Raw genomic sequence first — 23,044 nt, 5'->3', positions numbered from 1 at the left:
TATCCGTACTGAAGTATGTAAGCTAAGGAATTTATTTAAAGTTTATGAAAACGCCGGAATTCTCGATTCGCTCACTCGGACCAGAGTACTCATGTCATCCAATTATCTTGAGTTCGATGTCTACGATCCACTAGATGCTCTTTCTCAAAGATCCTAATGGTCTCCACCCAGTTGGCGCTACCCGCTGTCTAGTCCCACTTGAAAAGCCCATAATTGCCGGTGATGCTAAAATTCTAGGACAGGAAGACGTCGGTCTGCGGTTAGAGGAAGTCTCTTTCACGATCTTCTATCCAACACATGTGCCTCCGGGAGACAAGAGGTATAAAAAAGGACTCCGTTGGCTTACTGGGTGTGTACTCACCCAGATCATGATCCAACTCTTTGAAAGCTGACACAAGAAGACAGACCTTTACAGACAGAAATAACTGGACTGGGGCACTTCGCTGGTTCGTGACGCGTTCTACCTTGACTTAAAACGATCCAGTTAGTGAAATCGCTTTAGGTGTGTCCCGCTGGATGATCTGGCTGATCCTCGCGCCATTCCTATACGCGTACGGTCAGTTCATCAAGGTTAGTCAATTGCTATTCATCTCTACTGAAATACACAATGGCTTCACCAGATCCCTGTCTATGAAGATGCGCCTTTGCTGTATCCCTCAGAAGAAGGGGCGAAATGGCCTCTCGTGATTTTCTCTCATGGACTGGGCGGAAGTCCCACCACTTATAGCCAGCTCTGTGTTCGATTGGCTGCGTCAGGGAAAATAGTAGTTGCAGTGGAGCATCGGGATGGGACTATGCCATCTTGCTTCGCGCCATACAACGGACGTAATAGGCGATTGCTGTATATCAGAGAAAGTGAAGTTTCGTGCGTTATCCCATCCATGATCCATCCTATAACTGCGACGTACTATGGCTGAAACTACTTTTGCCATTAGTTGGGCGGAAAAACCTCGAGATGTCCTACAACTTCGCTTGGATCAACTCAGCATTCGTCAACACGAAATATACACTACATATGCAGCGTTCGCGAAGCTGGTATGCAGCTCAAATAAGGATAACAATTTTGGAGCTTTCGTTCACTTTGTTGGCGACCTCAGCAGAGAGCCAGATTTTCAAGAAACCTGGTCTAATGCACCTATTGACGTTGAAGACGTATGCCTAGCGGGACACTCATTTGGTGGATGCACGGTGGTCCGTAGTAAGATCAAAGAGTCATGATCCTACTCTGACGAGCAATCTCTAGTTTTCCATCCTGTCATCTATGTCCCCCATAGCACCTGGAGGAAATACTTACTCTCGAATTCCTGTCCGCGATACGCTCATCCTCGATCCGTGGTTGGAGCCTCTCCCGTCTCCGGGGCCTACGCCATATTCCGGTGTAGGTCAGGGAGTGACTCACGATAACGCGACCGTCGCCGGCGATCAGTTCAATGGAGATGCTGAAGATGGCAGTGGTCACATTGGTTCCCGCTTACTGGTCATCAACTCTGAGGCATTCACGCTTTGGACGTCACATTTTGAGAGATTAAAAGAAACTGTGAAGGGCTGGGGTCCAGATGCAAAACTGGTAACACTTCGTCAGTATACATTGCACTGTTCCGTGTGTTTTTCTTACTGCTAACGCTACTCTTTTGTATTCCATGCAGTCCAATCTGCACACACATCCTTCTCCGACTATCACGTCTTTCCACTCATAGGTAACAAGGCTGGCGCACATCTGATGGATGTCATTTCGAAATTATCTCTTGCATTCCTGAACAATCCAAGTAACAACTGGCTTTCAGAGAGTGAATTGAAGAGCACTGCCGATATTTTATACAGGATGCCCGAGAAGATTGTCATAGGTAAATGGAAGGATGGACGTAATAGACATAGATTGGTGGGGGAAGTAGGGCAGGTGGTGGTTCATTAGTTCTATGTATGTAGCACCTTGGTAGCACCTCATATCTCACTGTACTGAACGTACAATAAACAGGTTTAGAATGGCCCGGATCAATGTAGACGGAAAGACCCGATCCGAAGAGGACACGTCGCGAACTTTTCTTGTCTTCGGGTACAACGTCAACCGTCACCGCGATTGAAGTTCCCACACTTTCTCTTCCTATCCCGCCATGTCCTGGTTCAAAACATCAGTTACAGGAGAAGAACCAGAGCGATACGTTGAACCCGATAGCACACCCAGAGTGCAAGATCCTTCAATTCCCAATCGAATGGTAGTAGATAAAGCAGCCAACAAGCCCTTTCTTGCGTGTGTTCAAATCGTGTTCTGCCTTTGACGTTGTGTAACTTGGCGAACTTGGCATAGATATAAGGCCTATCGGCAAAAACAAGAGAAAGCTCATAATGAGTGGCTGGAACGCCAAAAGATCCGCCAGGAGAAGATTGCGCGCGGAGAGGAAGTCGGACCTGAAGAAAGAGACCCCACGGAACCAGAAGAAGTTGGGCTCAAGGGTTTAATGAAGTTCTTCTTCTACGTCGTCGTATTTGCTGCTCTTGCGGGAAAGCTGCTCGCAGGAAGCTATACATGGAACTATGAGACCAGATTAGCACAGCTCAAATCATATATCCCGGTATGAGGTTCAGGGATTGTTTGTACTTATCCTATGACCTTATGCGATTTCAGACGGACCAAACGTTGTTTTCCGAAAGTACTTTAGCCAAGTTCGATGGTTCAGTGCCTGGTAAACCGATTTATCTTGCAGTGAGTTTTCAATTACTTGTATCGTCGACCTCCGCTGGTTCTATCACGATTTCCGGTACAGATTGACGGCGACGTCTACGACGTCACAAATGGCAAAGCATATCAACCCGGAGGGTCCTACCACCATTTGTCAGTATACTATGCTTAAAAGATATATAACGTCCTGCCTCTTACATGATTTCTCCGACCAGTGCCGGTGTAGACGCAGCGCGGGCTTACGGTACAGGCTGCTTCAAGACACATCGAACACACGATTTAAGAGGCCTTACTGAAGCTGAACTCAGGGTTTGTGATTTTTTACCGTTGTCCAGGAGAAAAGTTACAAAATCAACGCAGGGCGTGCAACATTGGAAGGAGTTTTATGCAAATCATGCCGAATACAAGAAGGTCGGTCGCGTCAACCATCCTTTGATTAATCCTGCAAGTCCAATACCAGAGCCCTGTAAACCGCCGAAGGTCAAAAATGATGGTAAGGATGGTAAAGCAAAGGAGAAGGATAAGTCAGAAGCTAAGGAATCGACAATGGTTCATGAAGAGCTCTAATAGTTCACTTTGCCATGTGAAGTTATGTACTATGTATCAGTATTATACTCTATCACTATATATGATACAAAATCCGTTGTCCGAAGAAAAATAAGAAACGGGGGCATCATGGCAGGGTTACTAGTGGACATACGTGAAGGTGAGCATGGAGCAAGTTTAACTTTATCGACGTACTCACCTGCGGACATCCATGGGAAAGCAAATAGTTTTTGAGAATAGGAAAGTCGGCCATGGATGCATCCATCAGCGAAGAGAACGGATTGTCATGGTATTTTGCAACAAGGACATTACCGCGCCAGGCATTGTCTTCATTAAACCGTCGCCCTTGGATGTCGCGTATCGCCCTATTTATGGGGAACGGCATGCCATCTCTGGATACAACAGGGTAAAATATAATATATGGGCAAGCAAATTTTCTATTCATGCAGTCCAAAGCTTCGACGAGCTGAGGAATGGGGTTAGTTGTCCAGACTCCAGTTATGAATGAAAATTTCAAAGTACCTGATATTTCCATGCTCTCGGACCAAGGTTTTCGGCAATCTGGGAACGAGGCAGGTTTATTGGCAGGGTCAACGAGATAGAATGGAATATTTGGCATACATAGTCCATATGAACTTCAGGATGAGGCATACGAGAAGGATTAACAGTGTAGGAGGTGTGGTGGCCAGGCAATGACATTGGACTGAAAAATCGACGCATCAGCGTTCGTGCGGATTCGCGGTATACAAGGAACTAGTAACCTGGTCATGAGTTGTACAATGGTTGGCGGACGTCCTGCGCGCAAGATTGTTTTAGACAAATGGAAACAAAGCAAATGGAGAAATGCACCATCTGAAGGGAACAAAATTGCGTTGAAGTTGACAATGCGCTCCATTTAGGCTGAAGGTCGTGAGATAGTGGATTTGTGGAAGGGTTGATGGTGTGTTGTGAGGTATGAGCGAAGGGAATAATAATGATTTACATCGTGAAGACGTCCCTTTTATTCTGTTTTGCAACGAGGACACACAACCGCAAGATCCCAAACATTGCCACGAGGTCGGATCACATACGAAGTACTGACCACAGGCGCTCGCCCGACTCAGTGCATAGCGAGTACATAGTCATTTCGAAGTTTGACTTCGAGAAGCAACAAGCCTGTGCCACTACTATCTGGGAAAGCCATCTTGATTACTTGTATGCTGCAAGATCATAATACTTGTATCTTTTTGCTTCATGAATCACTGCGGGATCGCCGGGTGAGAAGGAAGAGGTTGCAGCATAGCTCAAATAAAACGAGGTGAGGGTCCGAAGTTCCGAAGAAAGGTTAGCGCGGTGAAGGGTAACGATCACGTGTGCCTGTGGCGTTTTCATTATCGCTTCTGACTCCCTCATTCCAAGCTGGAGAAGACCTGGAGACTCCCTTCCTACTACGATCCAGACGGTCCTCTACCATCGCAAGCCTGTAGATCATAAATCTTTGCAAATACTGCTGGTACTGTCCAGCGGGTGTAACCTCGGTAGTATATAGTTGCTGGAGGTTGTTGGCAATAGCTTGACTACCCGCAAATCTTGCCTGACTCCTTGTACTTACCGCGGCATCAGACTCTTGAGGGAACTTGGATGATTAAGACCTCTTTTGTCTTTCCTGCCAAGGTCCGTCTTCGATAGTCGAGTCAATTCTGCTCGGTGACTCCGCGACATTGAAATCTCAGGCTGCTGGCTCGCGACTCGTATCCTGTGCAGCCTCAACGTGACAGCTATTCTCAAGCTCCAATATGAGTCCGTTGATCTTCTCCCTCATCGTACCCAACTCAAGGTCAAGTGGAAATTGTGGCGTTTCGAGTAACGCATCGACAGCAAGTGACGGCGTTTTTCGGTCTCAAACTCTTCAGTCTTCTACGGCCCTAAATTTCCCGATCATGCATCGTTCTCTTCTTCCTACTTCCAGAACGCGAGGCTATTTTTGTGAACATGGTGTAAACATGGTGTAAATGTGAATTTGTCTTGGCCTTCTTCGTTAATTTTGAACGGCGACCCCAGATGATAGGCTGTCCTTCTCTTCCTTGCACTTGTATGCGCTAAAAATTATCAGAAGTTATCAAACTCCTGCGACTCATCTCGAGACTAGGTAGGTAAGTAACTTCAATCGATAGTATCCAGAATCACGGCAAGGAACCGGAGTAGAGTTTGTCTTTCTCGCTGCATCTGTTTTAATTATCAATCGAAGTTCTTCCGCGCATGAGATTTTGGTGAGGTTAAGTACAGAGAATGAGCAAGAAGGCTTCATCGATCTGAAGGAGTCTCTCACCATCGATCTCTATCTTTTCATTGTGTGCATAGAGGCAACATTCTCTAAACTCCGCCCCCTGCAACACAAGTCGGAGGGAGCGGCGGGTTGTGCATGCAACCAAATGCACTTTTCGAGACAACGCTTATAAGGATCCAAGGTGTTCAATCTCCGACTCGTTATTTCAGGGCGAGACCTGACACCTCATATGTCCTCTAGAACATGGAGGGCACACCTCGAAGTTGGTATGTCCGACACCCTTTCATTTAGACATTTATTACAAAGTGCTCGAGGGGACTATATATCAGTGTAGAGAGAGAGGGCAATGAAGATTTGACATGCCACGTACGCAATGCGGTAAAGTTATACATAATTATTAGACCATAACATGCGGATTAAAGCAGCGAAAGAAATGAAGCAATTCCGAAGCAGTTGCCAAGAGGCAGTACTACGACTGGCTGTCATACGGTGCTTGAGTCTGTATAGCGTAATCGTACATGCCATACGATGGTTCTTGTTGAATCGCAGGAGACATCGTGAGCTGTGTTTCCGTCTGCATTTGCGACACGTCAGCATCGCAATCTTCATCATGACTGGAACGCTGCGCGGGCATATTGTATCGGATTTTTGGCAGACGCGAATTGGCATCATCGGGATCTGTAGAGGAGTTGACCTTGTAGCGTTTTCTATAAAGACCAGAGTGAGAGGGGTCGTCACGAATGCGATGAGGTGTCGCTTGGTCGAGTATTCCACGAGTGCGTCTTGACCTACTGGAACTAGAAGATACGGCGAAGGCAGTCACCCCATGCGGGGAAGCAGCAGGTGTGTTTACTGGTGATACTGATGGGGACAAATTGCTGCCTCGCGACCGCTTCCGAGGGCGCGTTGTTGGCCCATACCAGGATTGTTTTCGCGTAGGCCCTGCAACCTCAGGGGGAGGTAGCTGTGAAGATGTTGAGGATGAAAGTGTAGTATTTTGTACACCGCGTACATGTAAGAATGGTGGGCGAGTCTGATGCGAATTTTGAGATTCTGTTTCTTCTGGCTGCTGGGTGGGAAACATCTGAGAGGCACCCAGTTCGTGCACTCCTTGAGAAAAATCACTATGATCAGACTCTTCTCCCGCAACAGGAAGACTTTGACTGAGTCTGTCTCTGTTTTCGTCAAACAAAAAGTCATCGTCTGGTGTCAGTTGCTCTTCGACTATGGCGCACGAGTTTGAGGATGAAGATGAATCGTACGAGAGCGTGTGGGCTAAAAGACGGCTTGGTATGGGTGACTGAGGTTTTGCAAGACCTTTCTGTGTGCTACTTGCGAGGATATCAGAGAATGAAGGTGACGGAGGTATGGAGCCTGGTCTCGGCGACCCGGTTGATGCATCGAGGGAAGCAAATCCAGGGCTTGGTGGCTCAAGAGCGTCAGACAATAGGATATGAGTGGATTGGGCCATGAAGTCACGGTGATCCAAATCTTCGTAGAACATAGGTGAGGGCTCCTGAGCTTGGCTACGAGGCGATTCGGATCCCGAAAGTATTGAATATTCATCGTCTGCACGTCCTCCGGGACGTGAGGATAAAGAGACAGGTGGAGAAGGGAGAGAAGCCGCTGGTCCGGAATCTTTCGAAAATGCAGCGAGTCAGCATAAACCATAGCAGAAAACAAGTGAGAACACCTGCCCTGACTATAGTTCTTGCCGCCTTGAGAACTGCCCTCTCCTTTAGCTGACCGAGGCACGGGCGACAGGAAATGCTCTGTTTCATAACTTTCTCCAATCCCTTCTGCCGTTCTGCGTAGCATTGGTAGTTCATGAGGATAGACTGGCACCGCAGTGTGCACATGTTCCGCTAAATTGTGTTGCAAGAGTTCTTCGCCGGAACAAAACGATCTGGTGCACGCGAAACCCCAGCGACAAAAACGAATTTCTGGACTAGGTGGTCGTACGCCGAGATGATCAAAAAACATATCTTCTGGCAGTTGATTGATGATAGGGAGGGAGAAAGTGGAGGATTGATCTCTGTGTTAGGGAATTTCAGGGCAGACAATGACTGGATTCAGTTTCATTCGTGAAGATGAAAGTCAGGATCAAGTTTGGCGCGACTCCCTGGGCGCCTAACGCTTACTCAGCGTCTACTACTTAACTACTTACCATGACCTCCGACCAGTCCTTCGACATGATACCAGTATTGACATATTTGGGAGTAGAAAAGGATGGAAGCTATTCCCCATCCCCTTCCGATGAAACAATTGACTTTCTGATCAAGCATATACATAATCTTCCTCCTCATCTCTTACTGAAGTTTTCATCTATTACTTCCCCCAAGCAACGCACAGTCATTCATGTCATCCGGAATCGGCGCCTGAAATATATTGATACCCAACCCGCTGAACTGTCTTTCACTGCAGCCAGACACACATGGCCCAGTGTATGGCCGGGGAGAGAGCGCCGAGGTGTTACGGAAGGACACGACGAAGAACGGTGGGCTCAGACTGACTTCATGCAAGGTTCCACGAAACATGTGAAGAAGCTGGGCTCCCTTTTGCGTGATTATGAGGAAGAACGAGAGGCGGAGCGGGTGAGGAACATCAGGCGCACGCAGTTAGCAGCTGAAGAGAGTCAATTTATACCTGAAGAGGACGAAGACAGTGCTGAAGATGAACCTGTCGAATCTGGTGATGTGGAGGAAGCAACCGAAGCAGATAACAGAGCAGAATTTGAGCGTCGTATACGAGAACGATTCATCTATGGGCTATTGGATGTGAGTATGAAGTAAATCATTCTTTAAATCTCAAAGCCAATTAATCATCGCCTGATCTCAGAATATTGACTATGATAGAGTGGACTGGGATGAGTCACTAGACACAGACAATGATAGAGACACAGAGGAACGGTGGTTCGACGACGAAGATGAAGACTAAGAATGGATATAAAAATAAGAGTATATGTGTCTTACTTAGCGCTACCTACATAGTGGATGACTTCCCGTAAGAGCTGTTGCTCGTATTAATCTTGAGAGGGTTAGATGCGACTGTCGGACAAGTGATACGCGGCTCGCTTAAGCAAAAATCGAGAGCAAAACCAATCTAGAAGAGGGTCCTGAGGCTCTTGTAGATTTTTTTTAGCTCGTTTTTGATAGCATCCGTTGATCGGACACGTCGCCTAATCGTTTGGAGAGAAAATAAAACGAGACTTTTGTTAATTTTCCTTACGGGAAGTCATCCAGTACTATTACTGTTCCGGCAGATGTAGAACGCTTTGACCTGTGAGAATAAAGCACAGCCCTGGAGAAACTTCCAACGTTCACGTTCAGGCCTACCCTTATCTTGACTTCATGTCCTCCGTGCCGCCATCCAAGCCTCACATTTCTTCCAAGGCAAAGGGTAAAAGACGTCAACACTCTGTAGATCCGGCTACCCTTGATGCTCCTGTGAAACCAAAGGGAAAGCGGAAGGCGAAGAGTGGAGATGAAGTTCCAAATACCTTGGATCAGCCCTCCATCGAGACGCGCCCGAAGAAAAAAAAGAAGGAACACAATCCACAGCAGCCACAACTTCCCGTGAACACCTTGCCTTTGAACGACGGGGAACCTCAGATATCCCCATCGGATTTCCTAGCTGCTATCATTGCTGCCGCAACGGCCACATCTTCGGACCAGCAGTCCTCGACTGGCCCTTTTACCGACGATCCAACAGCTCAAGCCGCTGACGTGCTATCCGGCGAAGTCTCGACTGAAGCGGTTCTTCGCGTGTTACAGGATGTCGATTTCTCGAACATTGCACAGGTGTTGAAGGTCTGGCTTGACCCTCAACAAGATTCTGCTGCATCACTGTCTGGCTTGACCCTTCCTAATGGCACTCTCAACACCGATCTCATATCCCAACTGATGCTTCAGGCTCCGCCTCCTGTTGGCCAGGTCCCAGTGTCTGCTGGGAAGATATTGAGCACGAAGCCTACTGAAACTGCTTCGGGACCTACCTACGAGCACGAGGTCATCGAAAACTATAACACGGAAGAGGACGCACTTTTGTTATCAACAAAATGGATCAGCACCTCCAAACTGTTAGATTTAGCCAAAAATCGAGGTGAGATTTCCGCTCGAGTCTGGCTAGCAGGTTGACATGTAGATTGAACAGGCTTGGTATATAAAAAGGGGAAATTTTCAGCCATAGAAGAAAAACAACTCAACGATGCAATCGAGCGATATACTACCGTGAGTCTGTCGCATTGAAAATATTTTTTCATTATAGTTGAATGTCATACCTATAGGCCAAGCAACTCACGCCTGATCAACTGAACGAAGTTATCTTTCCCAGTGAGGACAAAAGCAGAGACAATCAGTTCTGGTCTGAGATAAGTAAGTTTCCTGATCATTTTCCCTGATAATCTTTCTGATTTCTGCTTTAGCAAGGGCAGTCCCTCAACGACCCATAATCTCTGTATATCATCATGTTCGACGTACACGTCATCCTCTCAAGGCGCAGGGCAAGTGGCTCCCCGCTGAAGATGCAAAACTTCAAGAGTATGTTGTAGTTTTTTATCGATCTGATCTTCGCTAGTTCTTCGTGCTCACAATTACTGGCTGGATCAGGGCCGTTGCGAGTTTTGGACAGAAATGGGAGAAAATCAGCTTCATAGTTGGTCGGAGAGCGCCTGACTGCCGTGATCGTTGGCGTAATCATATTGTTGGGCGTGAAATTCGTGTCACTGGTGAGCTTCATTCTTTTCCCAGCAAGTAATTGACTAAATCTCTCCAAAAGGACCGTGGACTAAGGAGGAGGAGGAAGAGCTAACGCGTATCGTAGAAGAAATGACTGTGAAGAAAGGCGGTACTTTGGACGATGATGTTTTCTGGGGTGCGGTCAGCGATCTCATGGGCAACAAGCGTAACCGACAACAGTGTCGTATAAAATGGTACATACCCTTTTTCAGCATCTTTCATCCGCTAAAGTTCTCATGGATACACAGGACCGATGCTCTTAGTAAACGCGTCAAGCTGGATGGGAAAAAACCCAGATGGAGTAACCAAGACTCTTACATCTTGGTTCACAAGTAAGTTATACTAACTTTTCTTTGAGCACGGCGTGATCTCAAATATACTACCACAGATTGGACTCCCTTCGCGTGCGAGATGACACCGAAATTGACTGGAAAACTCTTGCCGATGAGGACTGGAACCTTTGGAGCGCTCATGTATTGCAACGTCGTTGGCTAAGCATGAAGAGAAGCGTCAAAGGCTATGAAGAAATGCCTATACAAGGTGTGCTCGTCTCTATTGCAATCGGGCGTTCATGAAACCGTAACATATATGCAGAAATCATGGAAATTCTGAAAGCCAAGAAGACTAACTTCGATCCGACACCCAGTAAGACGAAGCGAAAACCTTCCAAGAAATTCCCTAGTGCAGAGACCGTCGACAGTAGTGATAAAGATGAAAACGAGGAAGAAGAAGTCGAGGATTGAACGCGGTGCCTAGTAACACGTAAAGTATAATAATGAAAATTGTTCCCGCCTTTCTCCAGTTGTGACAGATATTTTAGGGTGCTCTCGAGATTGACTCATTCAAGCTCATTCAGTACATTCTCGAATGCGAGCGAAAAAGCTTCCCACGAGGAAATTGATATTTGACGCATTTTCTGTTTTCCATCTTTAATGTGTACGTGGTGCAATCTAGAGGGTGCCGAGATTTGGTAGAGGGCGTGGGTTCAACCACTTGGAAGATCCGAGCAGGAAGTGTCTGGAAGTGTCGGCACAACGCTATAGCCTCCAGGCCTGTGATGAAGCATCAGCTCCGAACCAGTCCGTACCTCGAAGTGTCGAGAACAAAAATGTGTGCCGACCGGTCCCGATGCGTATACTACGCCGTCGCCGTCACGCGTAATAAATCATACCGATTCATTACGTCACTCGGGGAGTCAAATTCAGCGTATGATTTGAACGCTTTCTCACTCAGTATGATCAACATTATCCATTTGATAAGCTCCTACAAACACTTTTTTTTGCCTAGGCTGTGTTCTTTCCGTAGTCTATGTTGAGTGATCTCCGACAGGAAAGATACTGGAGTATATACTACATACATGGTATGAAATGCGGGTTTATTCCCATCCACTTTGACCCACTTTGACCGTCCCTAGATGTATGAGGGGAATTAAATATGTAGGCCTGGGAGACGATATCGATTCTGTCAGTTCCGACGAACGACAATGCTCTTTTGCCATTGTATCATGTATATATGAAAACTGAGTTCTCCGGAAATTGCGCTGAATGATCATAACAGGTCGATTATATATGAAGCTCTATAAACCTCTATGGACCTCCCAATCGGCTAACAGAGTCAGACGTTCTCAAGCTGCAATAATCACTTCTCATTTGCCCACGAGAAACTCAAGGTTCCAAAGTTTTTCCGCAACATACAAACCAACAATGTCCGTTCTAGTACATAGGATGGTTTCCGCTTCGTATGAATACTGATTTCGAGAACAAGGATCTTACAGCATAGCTGATATGTATACATACTGCAGTCCCGAACGACGGATTGAGCCTGCTGAGGCCAATTGCTGAACTGCTTGTACAGTCTAGGCTGATAATGGTGAGAGAGCATGTGTTGAAAGAAATAGGAAAATACTTCACTGGTGTGTATGTTCCTTGTAACATACAAACGGAACACTACGAAAGCCTTGACGGTGAGAGCTGATGAGAGGTGACGGAACCAATGCAATTATGTTTCCGTGGAATGATTTCCATGTTCTGATGTTCGATAGTGTTCGATATGTGGAGGCTTGTGGAGAGTGCTATTAGGTGCTATTTAGCTACTATTTGAGACAGCAGTATATGGTTGGTTCTGTACCAGTGGCGTACCTTGTGATAGATTCAATTTAAACAGAAGGAAAAAAAGAAGGCTCCGTGATATGGGATTGTCGAACCTTGATTTCGTGCAGTGGAGATCCGGGTCCAGGTAGCTGTAGAGCAACCTGTAGAGCAACTAGATGGTCTCGCGATGTAGTAATCCATCAATGTCCTGTTTCAAATTAATCAGTTGCAGCGTCCGACGACAGCGAGCGTTATCTCCCGGTCTCCGTCGACGTTGTCATCTGTTGCTGTACGGAAGCTGCCTGGAGCTGCTCAGATATCGATCAGAAACATTATGTAGTGCAATATGCTACTTTGTCGCCAGATTAAGGCAATCAAAACGTGAAAAACTTGTGTCTCTGTGAATCTGTCAGAGCGGTATAAGCGACAAGGATTAAAATGGACCTGGCACGAAAAATGAACTTAGTACGGCGAGAGTGCACATGGCAGTGGACTCTTTGTATTTTTTACGCCCTGAAATAAAAGAAGAGACAACAATTGAAATGGTGCATTGTTCTCCCGTGCGGAGATTATTATTTTTTTTTGCCGGCCTACCGCCGCCTGATCTCCATCAGGAAGGGAAATATCAATATAAGGCACACGATTTGCCACCCAGCTCTGTTCACGAATTACCATAGAAGAGAGGCTGTCCTCCTGGTCATTTTCCCTCGTACTCATCGTCGACACCGACGCTCACTGCCTCCTTTCTTCTTTTGCATTCGCCACTGCCTCAAAAGTTTCTTATTCTCAGCTTAAATGTCCGTCAGAACTGTCCAAACATCTTTCACATCCCACAGCGCCTCCACAGCCGCACTGTCTACCATGATAGCTACTTCCAATGTCCTCACCGCTGTCGACCTCAATGTCGCTTACCCACCTGGTCTCGAAAGCTATCGTGCGGACAAGGGACTCGTCATCCGTGGTCGCTCGTATAGTGGTTCTGCAGCGAGGAACTCATACTCTAACCAGGCCAGTGGTGGTCCGAACTTGAGTTACTCGCGCAGCTCTAATCGAGCTGGGAGCAACAAACGCTATCCACATGGAATGCGTTTGCCTTCCTCATCCTACAACCAAACGCAGAACCAGACCCGGAGAGCTGGCTTCTCCAGCTCAACGAAGCAGGAAAACAGCCTTCTTGGCCCATCATTGTACCAACGTACGGAGCGCTTTGATCCATTCGGAGACTCGAAGGAACCTCCTCTATCCACCTCCCCCGTTTTCACCTCTACTGGGCCGTCGAACGTATCCCAACCATTATATACCCACTATTATTATTACGACCCGAACACGAACCGCCCTACGCTCGCTTACGCTGACGACAAGAATTCAGCTAATGCTGCCAACCTTACTGCCTCTACTAATCTTCTTCTGGACACACTCCTTAATGGTCGTCGATCGCCGTCTCCACCGCAGCCTACTATGTCCGATCCATCACCGGTCGCAGTCACGGCTGATTCCCCAGTTCAGCCTCAAACTCGGTCTCCATCTCCGCCGCACTCACTACGTCCACGAGCTGCGGCGATTTCACGTCCAAGCTCTACGATTACGCCCTCTCCTATTCTCTCGCAGCCGATTGCGAGTGTATCGCCTCCTCCCCCTCCTATCAAGGTGTCCAAGGCTCAACGAGACGCTATAGCACGTATCGTGGCAAACATGCTATTGAATCGTGCTGATGGCATTAGCCGACGTGGACGCAGATGCAATAACACTGGTTATGTGAAGAGTGGACTGTCGAGGGTGGTTTCCGTAGAGTGATGGTTCTCATCATCTCTCTGAACGTATGTCGCATCCTGCCGTTTGTTTTTGCGCTCTATTTCAAGATTTATTCCATATGTATAGCATTGCATCGTCCCACACCCTCCCTTCTTCTCTTTTTTTTTCTCTCTCTCTCTCATTCACATCGAATCGTCATTGTTCAACATTGTTGTATCTTTGTATAAACATCTCTTGATCCTTTCTTCATCTTCCGTAATGTCATAGTATAATCATACCTAGAGATAAACAAGTGTAGTTTTTTTGGTTGTTACGTCGTTGTACAATTCTCCCTTGGTTGAAGTCTTGGGCTATTATTTGGTACTTATATTCAAAATATGATCATGTTCAATATTGGCTGCCACTGCCGTCTGACTGAAAACCTCCGAATTGTATCAGGGGACATGGACCTGGTAAGTCAGTAAACAAACCACAGTCTCTTGACACTCGCTTTTCCTAATTCTTCCAAGGCGGAACCTTCATATTTGACACTCCGAGTGTCATTGTGAAAGGCTTTTTCCAGCTTTTTGACCAGTAGACGTACTTTGGTTTTGACTTCGACGTTGAATACCTCAAACATATCTCATTCCTGGCTCTCCTTGCCGGTTTGTGGTCAGAATAGGCTGTGTGTGCTTCGTATCTTTTTACAGCTGATCATGACCATTCACTTGCAGTGTCTTGTTCGGCCGCTCCCTGCCGTTCCTTCCTATTGTACCAGAGGTCTCTTCGCCGGATAGAAATGCATTCTCACTGGTCCCAGTAATCCACTGAATCCCAGTGAAAGCAGTGTATACGGACCCGAATCCTGAATGGCGGACTTGAGTTCGCCTGGAGTCGAGAGCCGGGACCGGTACCGTTGCATGTTTGTGAAAAGATATAAGAGGGAAGGGATATCGATTGGAACTGATATCATAATTTGCGTGCAGTTTCTATGGCTCATACAGACGACGCCAATGCTCCTCTAACTTGGACCAACTATCTCAGCATAATGTTTTTCATGGCCGTCCACCTACGTGAGTTAAAACTTTGAATTTCCTCTCTTTGCTAAAGCTTTGCTTAGCACTCGCATGCTTTCAAACGATCCTTGCTCCCTTTATTGACCGCTCTAACGGTTACAATGACAAACCTCTGAAACGTCGTATCGGTGATACCATTATACGAGCAAGTTCTTTTTATTTGCCTACCAATGTGATGCAATACCTTGTCGGGAATGGGTTGCATCAATATCAACGATGGGTGAAAAAATATCAGCCTGAGCTTGGAGCTCTAGTGGAAGAATTGCCCTTGGACTCTGACAGAGCGAGGGGTGAACGAGGTCGTTTGTTTTGGATAGGTCCTAAACGGACAGAGAAGGTTTTACTGTATTTACCGGGTGCGGCGGCGTCTTCCTCAGAAGTAGGATTGTTTCATGGGTACTGATCTTTATTTACAGGCGGAGCATACATGTTTCAAGTGACAGAAATGATGCTCAAGTTTTGGAGATACGCTCAAGTAGAATGGGAAAGGCAAGGACTCGCAATCGGAATTGTGGTCTTGTCATATTGTACGTCGCCTCAAAGCAAGCAATAACTCACTGGCTGACTTTCGTTCATGTTTATAAAAGCTGTCGGCTCAGACCCAAACGCAGCTTTCCCTGTTCAACTCTTTCAAGCTACCCAAGCTCTTAAATATCTCCTCTCCATAGGTTGCAACCCTTCCAACATCCAAATCACAGGTGACTCTGCTGGAGGTAACCTCATGACACAACTTCTCTCACACATGGTCCATCCTTTTCCTCTTCCTTCCCTGGTCCCTCCATTAAACTTGCCTCCGGGTTCTCGTCTCCGAGGGGTATATATGATGTCTCCTTGGGTCGGTCTTTCTAACCCAGATCAATGGGGTCCCACATTTCGAATCAAGCACTACGATGTTACAAACATACGGGAACCGGGTGGACAATATGTCGACACCATCTTCATAGATTTCCCTGACAAACATTCGCAAATCGTCCCATATGCCGAATCAGTATCCGCTCCAGATGACTGGTTTTCTGACCTTCAGAATTCAGTCGTAGACCGGATACTTGTCACAGCGGGGAAAGAGGAACGACTTTTAGATCAAATCCAGGTGTTTTTCAAACGGAAGATCAAGCCGTATCATTCTGATGCGGTCCTTCTGGTCCAGGATGGGGGCATTCATGACGATATGATCATGGATTTTGCAGTTGCTAACGCTCCATTAGGGAATGAGTTGACGCCTGTTGTTTTGGAGTGGATTGCAAAGGGGTTCAGGATGTAGCAAATATCAGCATCGATGAAGATGCACAAGCTATATACATACATACGAAAGTGTTTACAGCAGCTACGTCGCTAAAGCAGATCGAAGGGCTGATTGCATTATGAGCCTCCTAGGACAGTTTTCCCCGCTCTTGGTTCCGAAATGATGGCCTAGAATAACAGACTCTCTCACATCATGGGGAAAGTAATAGTTTAGTATATGTACTAGTAGATGTAATTGGTCGCCATTTAGATCATTAGTTGTATGTTGATTCTTGTATGTTGATTCAGTGCGCTGCTGGTGCGCTGCTACCTTTCTTTTCATTTTCCGGTCATGATCATCCTGATTACGCTGCCACATTCCGTACGTCTGGCGACCCTCGATTCCGTCGCGCAGTTTTCAGCCACGCAGACTAGTGCATTCTCCGTGCCATCCATGAGGCAAAGGAAGCCCTATTACAGCCGCTTAAAGTGATATTGGGCAATTACTCCAACAACCATGTCTTCAGAGAAGACGCCTGCTATCCTTCCCTCAGAATATTCTCCTCCACTACCCGCACGAACCTTCTCTAGAAAGACGCTTACCGTGCTCTGGTTATTGCTGTTTGTTCTTTGGACCTATGATCGCTTATTGCCACTAGAGTCTTGGAGCACAGCGAAGTCGCAGAACGTGTATGTCCCAGCCAACGCTCAAGAAATTCTGCGAAAATGTAACACCCTTCATACACGTCCTGATCCCTCAACTCTATCATCCTTTCTCCAGAAGAGGACCGTCTCCGACAGATATGACCCTGGAATGCGAAACATGTCGTATCTTATTACGAATGCTACGATATTCACTGGTGTAAAGGACGATGATGGCAATGTGCAAACCCTCACAGGAGATTTGCTCATGACGAACGGGATCATACGTGCCTTAGGAGAAGACATTCCGCGGGACTTGGTCATGGAAGTGGATCCACGGAAGTTGACGGTGATTAGGGCAAACGGAAGTTGGGTAACACCTGGACTAGGCATGTATTTCTTTTCCTATGTAATCCCACGTTGACTGATTTTAAGGATAGTGGATGTCAATTCTCAGCTTGGGATTTTCAGCTCACCGCCTCTTCGTGGTAAGCGTGGAATCAATCATTCCATTCCCCTACTCTTGCCCTAAAAAATACGTCGCAGGCTCAGATGATTTGGACTCCAGAAAAGGCCCCATCCTGCCATGGTTACGGAGTATCGATGGACTTCATACCCGTGACAATGCTTTCGAATTAGCTTTGGCTGCGGGTGTCACTTCTGCCCAAATCCTCGCTGGAACTTCCAACAGTATAGGTTGGGTTTATTCCTTTCCCTTTACATAGAGTATGCTCTTAACCTGGCGCAGGTGGTCAGGCCTTTGTGATAAAGCTCCGTAGAACCACTGAAGGTTCAGCACTTTCAATGGTCGTGGACCCTCCTTACGAGCTAAATGCTACAGGCTTTAGTAAGGAAAAACCCTCAGTATGGCGACATCTATTGTAAGTATATCAGTCTTGATACCATCTAGCTACCAGATTATCTCAATGTCCTATTACAGGCAATCTTGCAGCGATGAGACCAGACGTTACGGGAATCGTATGGACATGATGTGGTCGTTGCGTTCAGCTTATCATGAGGCGCGAAGGGTTATGAAATTACAGGACGCGTTCTGTGCTAAAGCTGAAGCTGGTCTATGGGAGTCTGGTGTGGATGATTTTCCTGAAAATTTTCAATGGGAAATGTTGGTTGATGTTTTGAGGGGAAAAGTTAAGGTAGGCGGTAACCTGTTTCAACGTATCCAATGAGACTCCTCACTTTCGAATTAGGTGACCAATGATTGCTCTGAGGTGGGTGATCTCGTCCTTTCCTTAGATATGCTGTGAAATAATATATTGAAAAGGCTGTAGACATAGACAACATGGTTCGAGTGAGTGCATGTTTTTTCTTCCAATGATATCGAAAGTTGAAACCTCCACAGCTCTCAAACGAATTTGGTTTCCCCATATCCACTTTTCTGCATGCTTCAGAGGCATACCTTGTCCCGTCTCTAGTCAATGGATCGTCAGTGCTATGAATTGATGATATCCTACTCGGACTGATGAACCCTCCACCAGACTCGAAGGGACCCCAGCTGTTGCTCTTCTATCGACTAATCATCGGTAAGTTGATGCATCCGTTCCAGGGAATGTATGCTTTAACCCGAGCTCATAGGCACAGTCGCGAATCGTACCGCGGGTCGGAATTCGCTCCCGCCATTTTAGCATCTCACAATTTATCGATAATCATGACTGTGAGTGGTTTGTTTTTGCACTTGGCGAACCCAATTCATAAACTGGAAACTTCAGACCGATCAACCCGTCATAAATTCCAGAGAGCTAATTGACGAAGCCCGTAAAGCATATCATTTCGGGCTGACTACAGACCTCGCGCTAACATCAGTTACGTCCACGCCCTCGAATGCTTTGGGACTTGGATATCGTATGGGTGTGCTACAAGAAGGCTATGATGCAGACGTAGTGATGTGGGATTCCCATCCTTTGCAGATAGGCGCAACTCCCGTTTACGTCTGGATTGACGGAATGAAACAAATTCCTTTGACCAAGGAATCCGGAAGGTCGACCTACAGTACTGGAACTGGACCGGAAGAGGTGGTCGAGCCAGATAAAACACGAATGGAAGCTCCGGGTCAGCCTTCGTACGAAAAGGAGAGGCAGGATACTGTAGACTGGGATGGATTACCTCCCCTCAAAGGAAGAGGAGAAGGGAACCGAGTTGTGTTCCGAAATGTGAAGGAAGTTTGGACAAGAGGCAGGAATAGTATAGACGAATCATTCGTTGCTGATGAAGACGAATTCGGAATTGTGGTTGTAGAGCAAGGTAGAATCATCTGTGCTGGTTCAGCGGATGATTGTATCATCTCAGGAGATGAGCGCACTGTAGATGTCGATCTTCACGGAGGTTCCATTTCCCCTGGACTTTTGACTTTTGGATCACCGCTTGGGCTGGAAGAAATTGCTTCGGAGCCCTCAACAACCGATGGTCGCCTTTTCAATTCCCTGGCCGTGGATATACCCTCCGTCTTCCATGATGTTGGGGGGATTGTCCGAGCAGTTGATGCTTTGATGTTCGACAGTCGGCACGCTCGGTGAGTTTTATCAGGTTTTATCGATATCCCTCGAGACTGATCGCATCTGAATTGTTTGTAGAATGGCATATCGTTTTGGGGTGACTGCCGCCACATCGTCCCTAGCCAAGCCACACCGTTTGTACGAGAGCGATGACTGTATGATCTGGGGATTATCAACCACGTTCAGCACCAATGCTGCCCATGGACTTGAACCAGAAGCCATTATACAAACCGAGACAGCGTTGCATGTTAGGATCACTCGACCGAGGTTCGACGTACGTGGCCCAGCAGCTAGCGTAAGCACTCAAATTGCCACCCTAAGAAGGCTTCTCTATGGATGGGAAAGCAGAGACAAGGACACGGGTTTGTACTTCCGGAAGGCTGCGGAGGTAGCTCTTTCGCATGTTTGCCGTGAATTTTTTTAATTGATGTATTTTATAGGGAGTGATTCCGTTGGTTGTGGAGGTTCACAATGCGGACATCATGGCCTCTTTAATTATGCTTAGGGCCGAGGTGGACGCCAAGATAGGCGGACAAATGCGAATGGTCTTTGTAGGAGCAACAGAAGCATGGTTACTTGCCAAGGAGCTTAGTGAGCAACAAAATTTCATCTGATATTTGAACTTTGTGTATACGAGCTTTCACCCTAGGTCGAGCGAGAATCGGTGTTATTCTGACATCTCTCAAACCTGTAGCTGCTACCTGGGACCAGAGAAGGATGTAGGTATTGATACTCATTCATTGTTTCATTGTTGCTAAAACTATTCGTTTTACAACTAGTTTACCAGGATCACCTCTGACGAACCAAACGACGCTAGGTATTCTGTTAGATAGTGGAGTGGTAGTTGGCGTGGGTGTCAACCATCCTCAGCTGGCTACTGAAACTCGGTTTCAACTAGCTCGGGCATATCATGACTCCGTCTCCTCAGCGACTGCCCGAGAAGTGTATGGTCTTGCTACAATAAACCTGGAACAACTATTGGGCGTGAAAGGGATAGAACCGGAGTCCGCCGATCTTGTTGCCTTCGATGGGGGTAGTGTGTTCAACCTCTCCAGTAAGATAGTAGCTGTAGTATCTCCGCAAAGAGGCCTTGTAGATATGATGTAAGGTTGTATTCCGGTGGTGAAATCTTTATCTTATTTGCACGTTATTTATTTGCACGATGACTGGCTCATACAACACCCAATAACGCAGCACCGCTTTTAATTCCTCTCCCCCGAGCCGCAGCCAAGCTAATTCCGAGGCAACTCAATAGAAATCCAGCAAATCTAGACCAAAATAATTGAACACCGGCTAGTTGAAAAACCAAAGAAATTTGACTTGCCTGAAAAAAGCCAGCCTCGAAATAGAACGTTCTTCCAGTGAACTACGGGAAGAAGCGAAAATTGACCTCAACAGCGCAGGCGTAACTGGTATGCGACTTTGCGAATCGGATGGCTGAGGCTGCTGGTCAAATACAGGGCCCGAATGTGAAGGTTTTGCAGTAGACGATGAAGTTTGGGACATGTTTCAATTGATTGGTTGATGGCCTGCACGGTAACGTGGACATTTCATCAGGCCCAGAACGGTCGGCGTGTAATTCTTCTCCACAATCTTATATTTCTCCAGCTGCTCCCATTGGCCCATTCCTTGTAAGTGCTCGAGATCTTGATGGTAGAACTCGGAAACTACTGATCTACAAATGTACCAAATGACAAACCAACTCCAGATACAGCTTATTTATTTAAATATCTGCATTCCCTACATGTCCAATCGCCTTCAGGGTGTGGAATCTTTCTATGAGGACATGATCAGTGTCACAAACAGGCTTCCCGCCGCGGATGAGCATCGTCGCGTCCGACATCTCACCCTGCATAAGCCTTTCGCGTCTACTGTCTCTGATGAAGATTTGGCTCGGATATTCTCTAGCGCACCACATCTAGAAACCGTCGTTCTATCTGGCATACCTGACATTACAGACAGAACGATCGTTTTACTCGCCGAAAACGCGAATAATCTTCAGTCTATTGATCTTACAGGATGTCAGCAGATATCGGATGTAGCAGTGCTGGAACTGACTACAAAGTCTCTTCCGCTTCAGTGCATCAAGCTCAATGCTGTCGTGGGGCTTACGGACCCCTCTATATCTGCAATCGCGAAGTCTTCGCCACGGTTGCTTGAGCTAGAACTTTCTGGCCTTCCCCTTCTGAGCCCATTGTCCGTAAGAGATGTATGGTCATTTTCTAGGTGAATAATTTCATAACAGAGATAACCTGCGTTACGGGTTGCTTATCGGACAGTTCATAGGAAGCTCAGGACTCTTCGCTTAGCTCATTGCCCCCTTTTGAGCGACAAGGCGTTCCCCAGTTCGATTGAACCTTCAGATGAGAACGATGAAGAAGAAAGAGAAAAACCACTTCCACCGAGACCGATAACCTGGGTAGAACAGCTTCCTCCTTTAATTTTACGACATACCGCCGACAATCTTCGTGTCCTCGATCTATCGTCATGCAAAATAACTGACGAAGGTATCGAAGGTATCATTGCTCATGCTACGAAGATACAAAATTTGAACATTTCCCGTTGTTCAAATCTCACCGACCGTTCGCTTGAAGCCATCTCTACGCTCGGGGACAACCTTGATGTTCTCATTTTGGCCCACGTCATGAATATCACCGACCGAGGAGTTGTATATTTTGCAAGAGCTTGTAGGAATCTACGAGTTGTGGATGTAGCTTGTGAGTATTGTTCTATTAAACTAGGGCCGGGGACTTGTTTACTGAATGTTGATGCTTGCACTTCCCCCTGCCAAATTAGTTTGCCGAAATCTCACTGATATGTCGGTCTTTGAGCTGTCCGGGCTCTCCAGCCTTCGAAGATTGAGCCTCATCCGCGTTCACAAGCTCACGGATATTGCCATTTTCTCGCTTGCTGAGCATGCTTGGGCACTGGAGCGCCTATACATCTCGTACTGCGATCATGTATCTCTAGATGCCATTCACCTTCTGGTGAAAAATCTAACTCGTCTCCAACATCTTAGCGCAACCGGGGTTCCATCTTTGAAGAGGAAAGGCGTGCATCGGTTTTCAGACCTGCCGCCATCTGTATGTGATTCTCTTATAACGTTTTGCTTTGATTGAGCTTGTCTTGTTGCCTTTTAGGACCACGATCCGGACCAGCAAGCTGCCTTTCGCGTGTTCAGCGGGATGAACGTTGAAGGTCTACGGAAATTTTTGAACAAGGAAGATCAACGGCGGCGTGACGCAGAAGCGAGGAATATACCATTCGTTACACGTTCGGATGATAAATTGGATCTCTATTAGCGATGTGTACATCGACGTATACGGGAAAAGGTACCCAAAAGTCTCATTTCTACGGATTTTTTGCACGTTGTGGCGTCTTTCCTTTTCCTTGTCCTTCTATACCTCATTTATCACATAGGTTATTACGCTTCGCTCCCTAGGGCTATCTCTCCTTAGCATATCGACGTACTAGCTTTTGGGACGTACCGACTGACTACGATTAATAGCTGAACGTTTTTTCCAGGGATTGTGACTTTACATTGTATAT

The 23,044-nt window shown here is 46.6% G+C and overlaps 11 protein-coding genes across 11 annotated transcripts; 8 read left to right on the top strand and 3 right to left on the bottom strand.

Annotated features, from left to right (window-relative positions):
* The first annotated feature begins 15 nt into the window (after nt 1-15).
* Nucleotides 16-1,999, top strand: C8R40DRAFT_1096169. The gene is made up of 8 exons (XM_046227728.1): nt 16-349; nt 406-446; nt 503-570; nt 621-865; nt 936-1,191; nt 1,244-1,577; nt 1,647-1,918; nt 1,976-1,999. Exons 1-7 carry the CDS (start codon nt 135-137, stop codon nt 1,910-1,912), a joined length of 1,425 nt encoding a protein of 474 aa, XP_046087958.1. The 5' UTR covers nt 16-134; the 3' UTR covers nt 1,913-1,918; nt 1,976-1,999.
* A 6-nt stretch (nt 2,000-2,005) lies between these two features.
* C8R40DRAFT_77750 (cytochrome b5-like heme/steroid binding domain-containing protein) lies at nt 2,006-3,259 on the top strand. Its single transcript, XM_046236183.1, has 6 exons — nt 2,006-2,248; nt 2,306-2,570; nt 2,624-2,701; nt 2,763-2,830; nt 2,893-2,986; nt 3,038-3,259. Exons 1-6 carry the CDS (start codon nt 2,112-2,114, stop codon nt 3,242-3,244), a joined length of 849 nt encoding a protein of 282 aa, XP_046087957.1. The 5' UTR covers nt 2,006-2,111; the 3' UTR covers nt 3,245-3,259.
* C8R40DRAFT_1182518 (uncharacterized protein) lies at nt 3,028-4,118 on the bottom strand (the record flags this gene model as incomplete). The annotated part of the gene is made up of 5 exons (XM_046232973.1): nt 3,028-3,689; nt 3,746-3,784; nt 3,845-3,926; nt 3,985-4,018; nt 4,073-4,118. 5 exons carry the CDS (start codon nt 4,116-4,118, stop codon nt 3,351-3,353), a joined length of 540 nt encoding a protein of 179 aa, XP_046087956.1. The 3' UTR covers nt 3,028-3,350.
* Nucleotides 4,119-5,746: 1,628 nt separating this feature from the next.
* On the bottom strand, nt 5,747-7,617 carry C8R40DRAFT_75622 (uncharacterized protein). The gene is made up of 2 exons (XM_046236129.1): nt 7,187-7,617; nt 5,747-7,127 (listed from the first exon to the last, which is right to left on the bottom strand). The coding sequence occupies exons 1-2, from the start codon at nt 7,470-7,472 to the stop codon at nt 5,959-5,961; spliced, it is 1,455 nt and encodes a 484-aa protein (XP_046087955.1). The 5' UTR covers nt 7,473-7,617; the 3' UTR covers nt 5,747-5,958.
* Nucleotides 7,618-7,657: 40 nt separating this feature from the next.
* Nucleotides 7,658-8,426, top strand: C8R40DRAFT_1041376 (uncharacterized protein; the record flags this gene model as incomplete). Its single annotated transcript, XM_046223994.1, has 2 exons — nt 7,658-8,266; nt 8,328-8,426. The coding sequence occupies 2 exons, from the start codon at nt 7,658-7,660 to the stop codon at nt 8,424-8,426; spliced, it is 708 nt and encodes a 235-aa protein (XP_046087954.1).
* Nucleotides 8,427-9,391: 965 nt separating this feature from the next.
* On the top strand, nt 9,392-10,968 carry C8R40DRAFT_1041083 (uncharacterized protein; the record flags this gene model as incomplete). The annotated part of the gene is made up of 9 exons (XM_046223970.1): nt 9,392-9,590; nt 9,642-9,718; nt 9,775-9,866; nt 9,917-10,027; nt 10,097-10,215; nt 10,266-10,419; nt 10,474-10,557; nt 10,614-10,765; nt 10,820-10,968. 9 exons carry the CDS (start codon nt 9,392-9,394, stop codon nt 10,966-10,968), a joined length of 1,137 nt encoding a protein of 378 aa, XP_046087953.1.
* Nucleotides 10,969-13,110: 2,142 nt separating this feature from the next.
* On the top strand, nt 13,111-14,109 carry C8R40DRAFT_1168790 (uncharacterized protein; the record flags this gene model as incomplete). Its single annotated transcript, XM_046231248.1, has 1 exon — nt 13,111-14,109. One exon carries the CDS (start codon nt 13,111-13,113, stop codon nt 14,107-14,109), a length of 999 nt encoding a protein of 332 aa, XP_046087952.1.
* Nucleotides 14,110-15,297: 1,188 nt separating this feature from the next.
* Nucleotides 15,298-16,383, top strand: C8R40DRAFT_1041607 (Alpha/Beta hydrolase protein; the record flags this gene model as incomplete). The annotated part of the gene is made up of 3 exons (XM_046224008.1): nt 15,298-15,478; nt 15,539-15,649; nt 15,710-16,383. The coding sequence occupies 3 exons, from the start codon at nt 15,298-15,300 to the stop codon at nt 16,381-16,383; spliced, it is 966 nt and encodes a 321-aa protein (XP_046087951.1).
* A 477-nt stretch (nt 16,384-16,860) lies between these two features.
* C8R40DRAFT_1168788 (uncharacterized protein) lies at nt 16,861-20,602 on the top strand (the record flags this gene model as incomplete). The annotated part of the gene is made up of 15 exons (XM_046231247.1): nt 16,861-17,378; nt 17,421-17,473; nt 17,532-17,675; nt 17,734-17,866; nt 17,926-18,139; nt 18,194-18,214; nt 18,268-18,294; nt 18,346-18,428; nt 18,482-18,526; nt 18,579-18,657; nt 18,713-19,512; nt 19,574-19,883; nt 19,936-20,086; nt 20,145-20,214; nt 20,275-20,602. 15 exons carry the CDS (start codon nt 16,861-16,863, stop codon nt 20,600-20,602), a joined length of 2,976 nt encoding a protein of 991 aa, XP_046087950.1.
* On the bottom strand, nt 20,192-21,050 carry C8R40DRAFT_1096061 (uncharacterized protein). Its single transcript, XM_046227727.1, has 2 exons — nt 20,820-21,050; nt 20,192-20,763 (listed from the first exon to the last, which is right to left on the bottom strand). The coding sequence occupies exons 1-2, from the start codon at nt 20,999-21,001 to the stop codon at nt 20,667-20,669; spliced, it is 279 nt and encodes a 92-aa protein (XP_046087949.1). The 5' UTR covers nt 21,002-21,050; the 3' UTR covers nt 20,192-20,666.
* Nucleotides 21,051-23,022, top strand: C8R40DRAFT_1248609 (uncharacterized protein). The gene is made up of 5 exons (XM_046233660.1): nt 21,051-21,126; nt 21,204-21,721; nt 21,782-22,212; nt 22,292-22,578; nt 22,636-23,022. Exons 2-5 carry the CDS (start codon nt 21,240-21,242, stop codon nt 22,795-22,797), a joined length of 1,362 nt encoding a protein of 453 aa, XP_046087948.1. The 5' UTR covers nt 21,051-21,126; nt 21,204-21,239; the 3' UTR covers nt 22,798-23,022.
* Nucleotides 23,023-23,044: the final 22 nt, after the last annotated feature.

This window comes from Lentinula edodes (assembly GCF_021015755.1).
Source record: "Lentinula edodes strain Le(Bin) 0899 ss11 chromosome Unknown C8R40scaffold_11, whole genome shotgun sequence".
Classification (NCBI taxonomy): domain Eukaryota; kingdom Fungi; phylum Basidiomycota; class Agaricomycetes; order Agaricales; family Omphalotaceae; genus Lentinula; species Lentinula edodes.
Note: the sequence above shows the minus strand (reverse complement) of the source record. Positions and strands in the feature narration are given on the sequence as shown.

Excerpts from the sequence above, each read along its gene's own strand:
- C8R40DRAFT_1096061 (XM_046227727.1), bottom strand. The coding sequence starts at position 21,001 with ATGTCCCAAACTTCATCGTCTACTGCAAAACCTTCACATTCGGGCCCT. Across the intron at positions 20,764-20,819 it reads TCGAGGCTGGCTTTTTTCAG|ATTTGCTGGATTTCTATTGA; the intron begins GCAAGTCAAATT and ends ATTTTGGTCTAG.
- C8R40DRAFT_1096169 (XM_046227728.1), top strand. The coding sequence starts at position 135 with ATGCTCTTTCTCAAAGATCCTAATGGTCTCCACCCAGTTGGCGCTACC. Across the intron at positions 350-405 it reads GGACTCCGTTGGCTTACTGG|ACCTTTACAGACAGAAATAA; the intron begins GTGTGTACTCAC and ends ACAAGAAGACAG. Across the intron at positions 866-935 it reads ATCAGAGAAAGTGAAGTTTC|TTGGGCGGAAAAACCTCGAG; the intron begins GTGCGTTATCCC and ends TTTTGCCATTAG.
- C8R40DRAFT_75622 (XM_046236129.1), bottom strand. The coding sequence starts at position 7,472 with ATGTTTTTTGATCATCTCGGCGTACGACCACCTAGTCCAGAAATTCGT. Across the intron at positions 7,128-7,186 it reads CGGCAAGAACTATAGTCAGG|ATTCCGGACCAGCGGCTTCT; the intron begins GCAGGTGTTCTC and ends CATTTTCGAAAG.
- C8R40DRAFT_1248609 (XM_046233660.1), top strand. The coding sequence starts at position 21,240 with ATGTCCAATCGCCTTCAGGGTGTGGAATCTTTCTATGAGGACATGATC. Across the intron at positions 21,722-21,781 it reads GATGTATGGTCATTTTCTAG|GAAGCTCAGGACTCTTCGCT; the intron begins GTGAATAATTTC and ends GACAGTTCATAG. Across the intron at positions 22,213-22,291 it reads ACGAGTTGTGGATGTAGCTT|TTTGCCGAAATCTCACTGAT; the intron begins GTGAGTATTGTT and ends CTGCCAAATTAG.
- C8R40DRAFT_77750 (XM_046236183.1), top strand. The coding sequence starts at position 2,112 with ATGTCCTGGTTCAAAACATCAGTTACAGGAGAAGAACCAGAGCGATAC. Across the intron at positions 2,249-2,305 it reads GCCAACAAGCCCTTTCTTGC|ATATAAGGCCTATCGGCAAA; the intron begins GTGTGTTCAAAT and ends AACTTGGCATAG. Across the intron at positions 2,987-3,037 it reads TTACTGAAGCTGAACTCAGG|GGCGTGCAACATTGGAAGGA; the intron begins GTTTGTGATTTT and ends AAATCAACGCAG.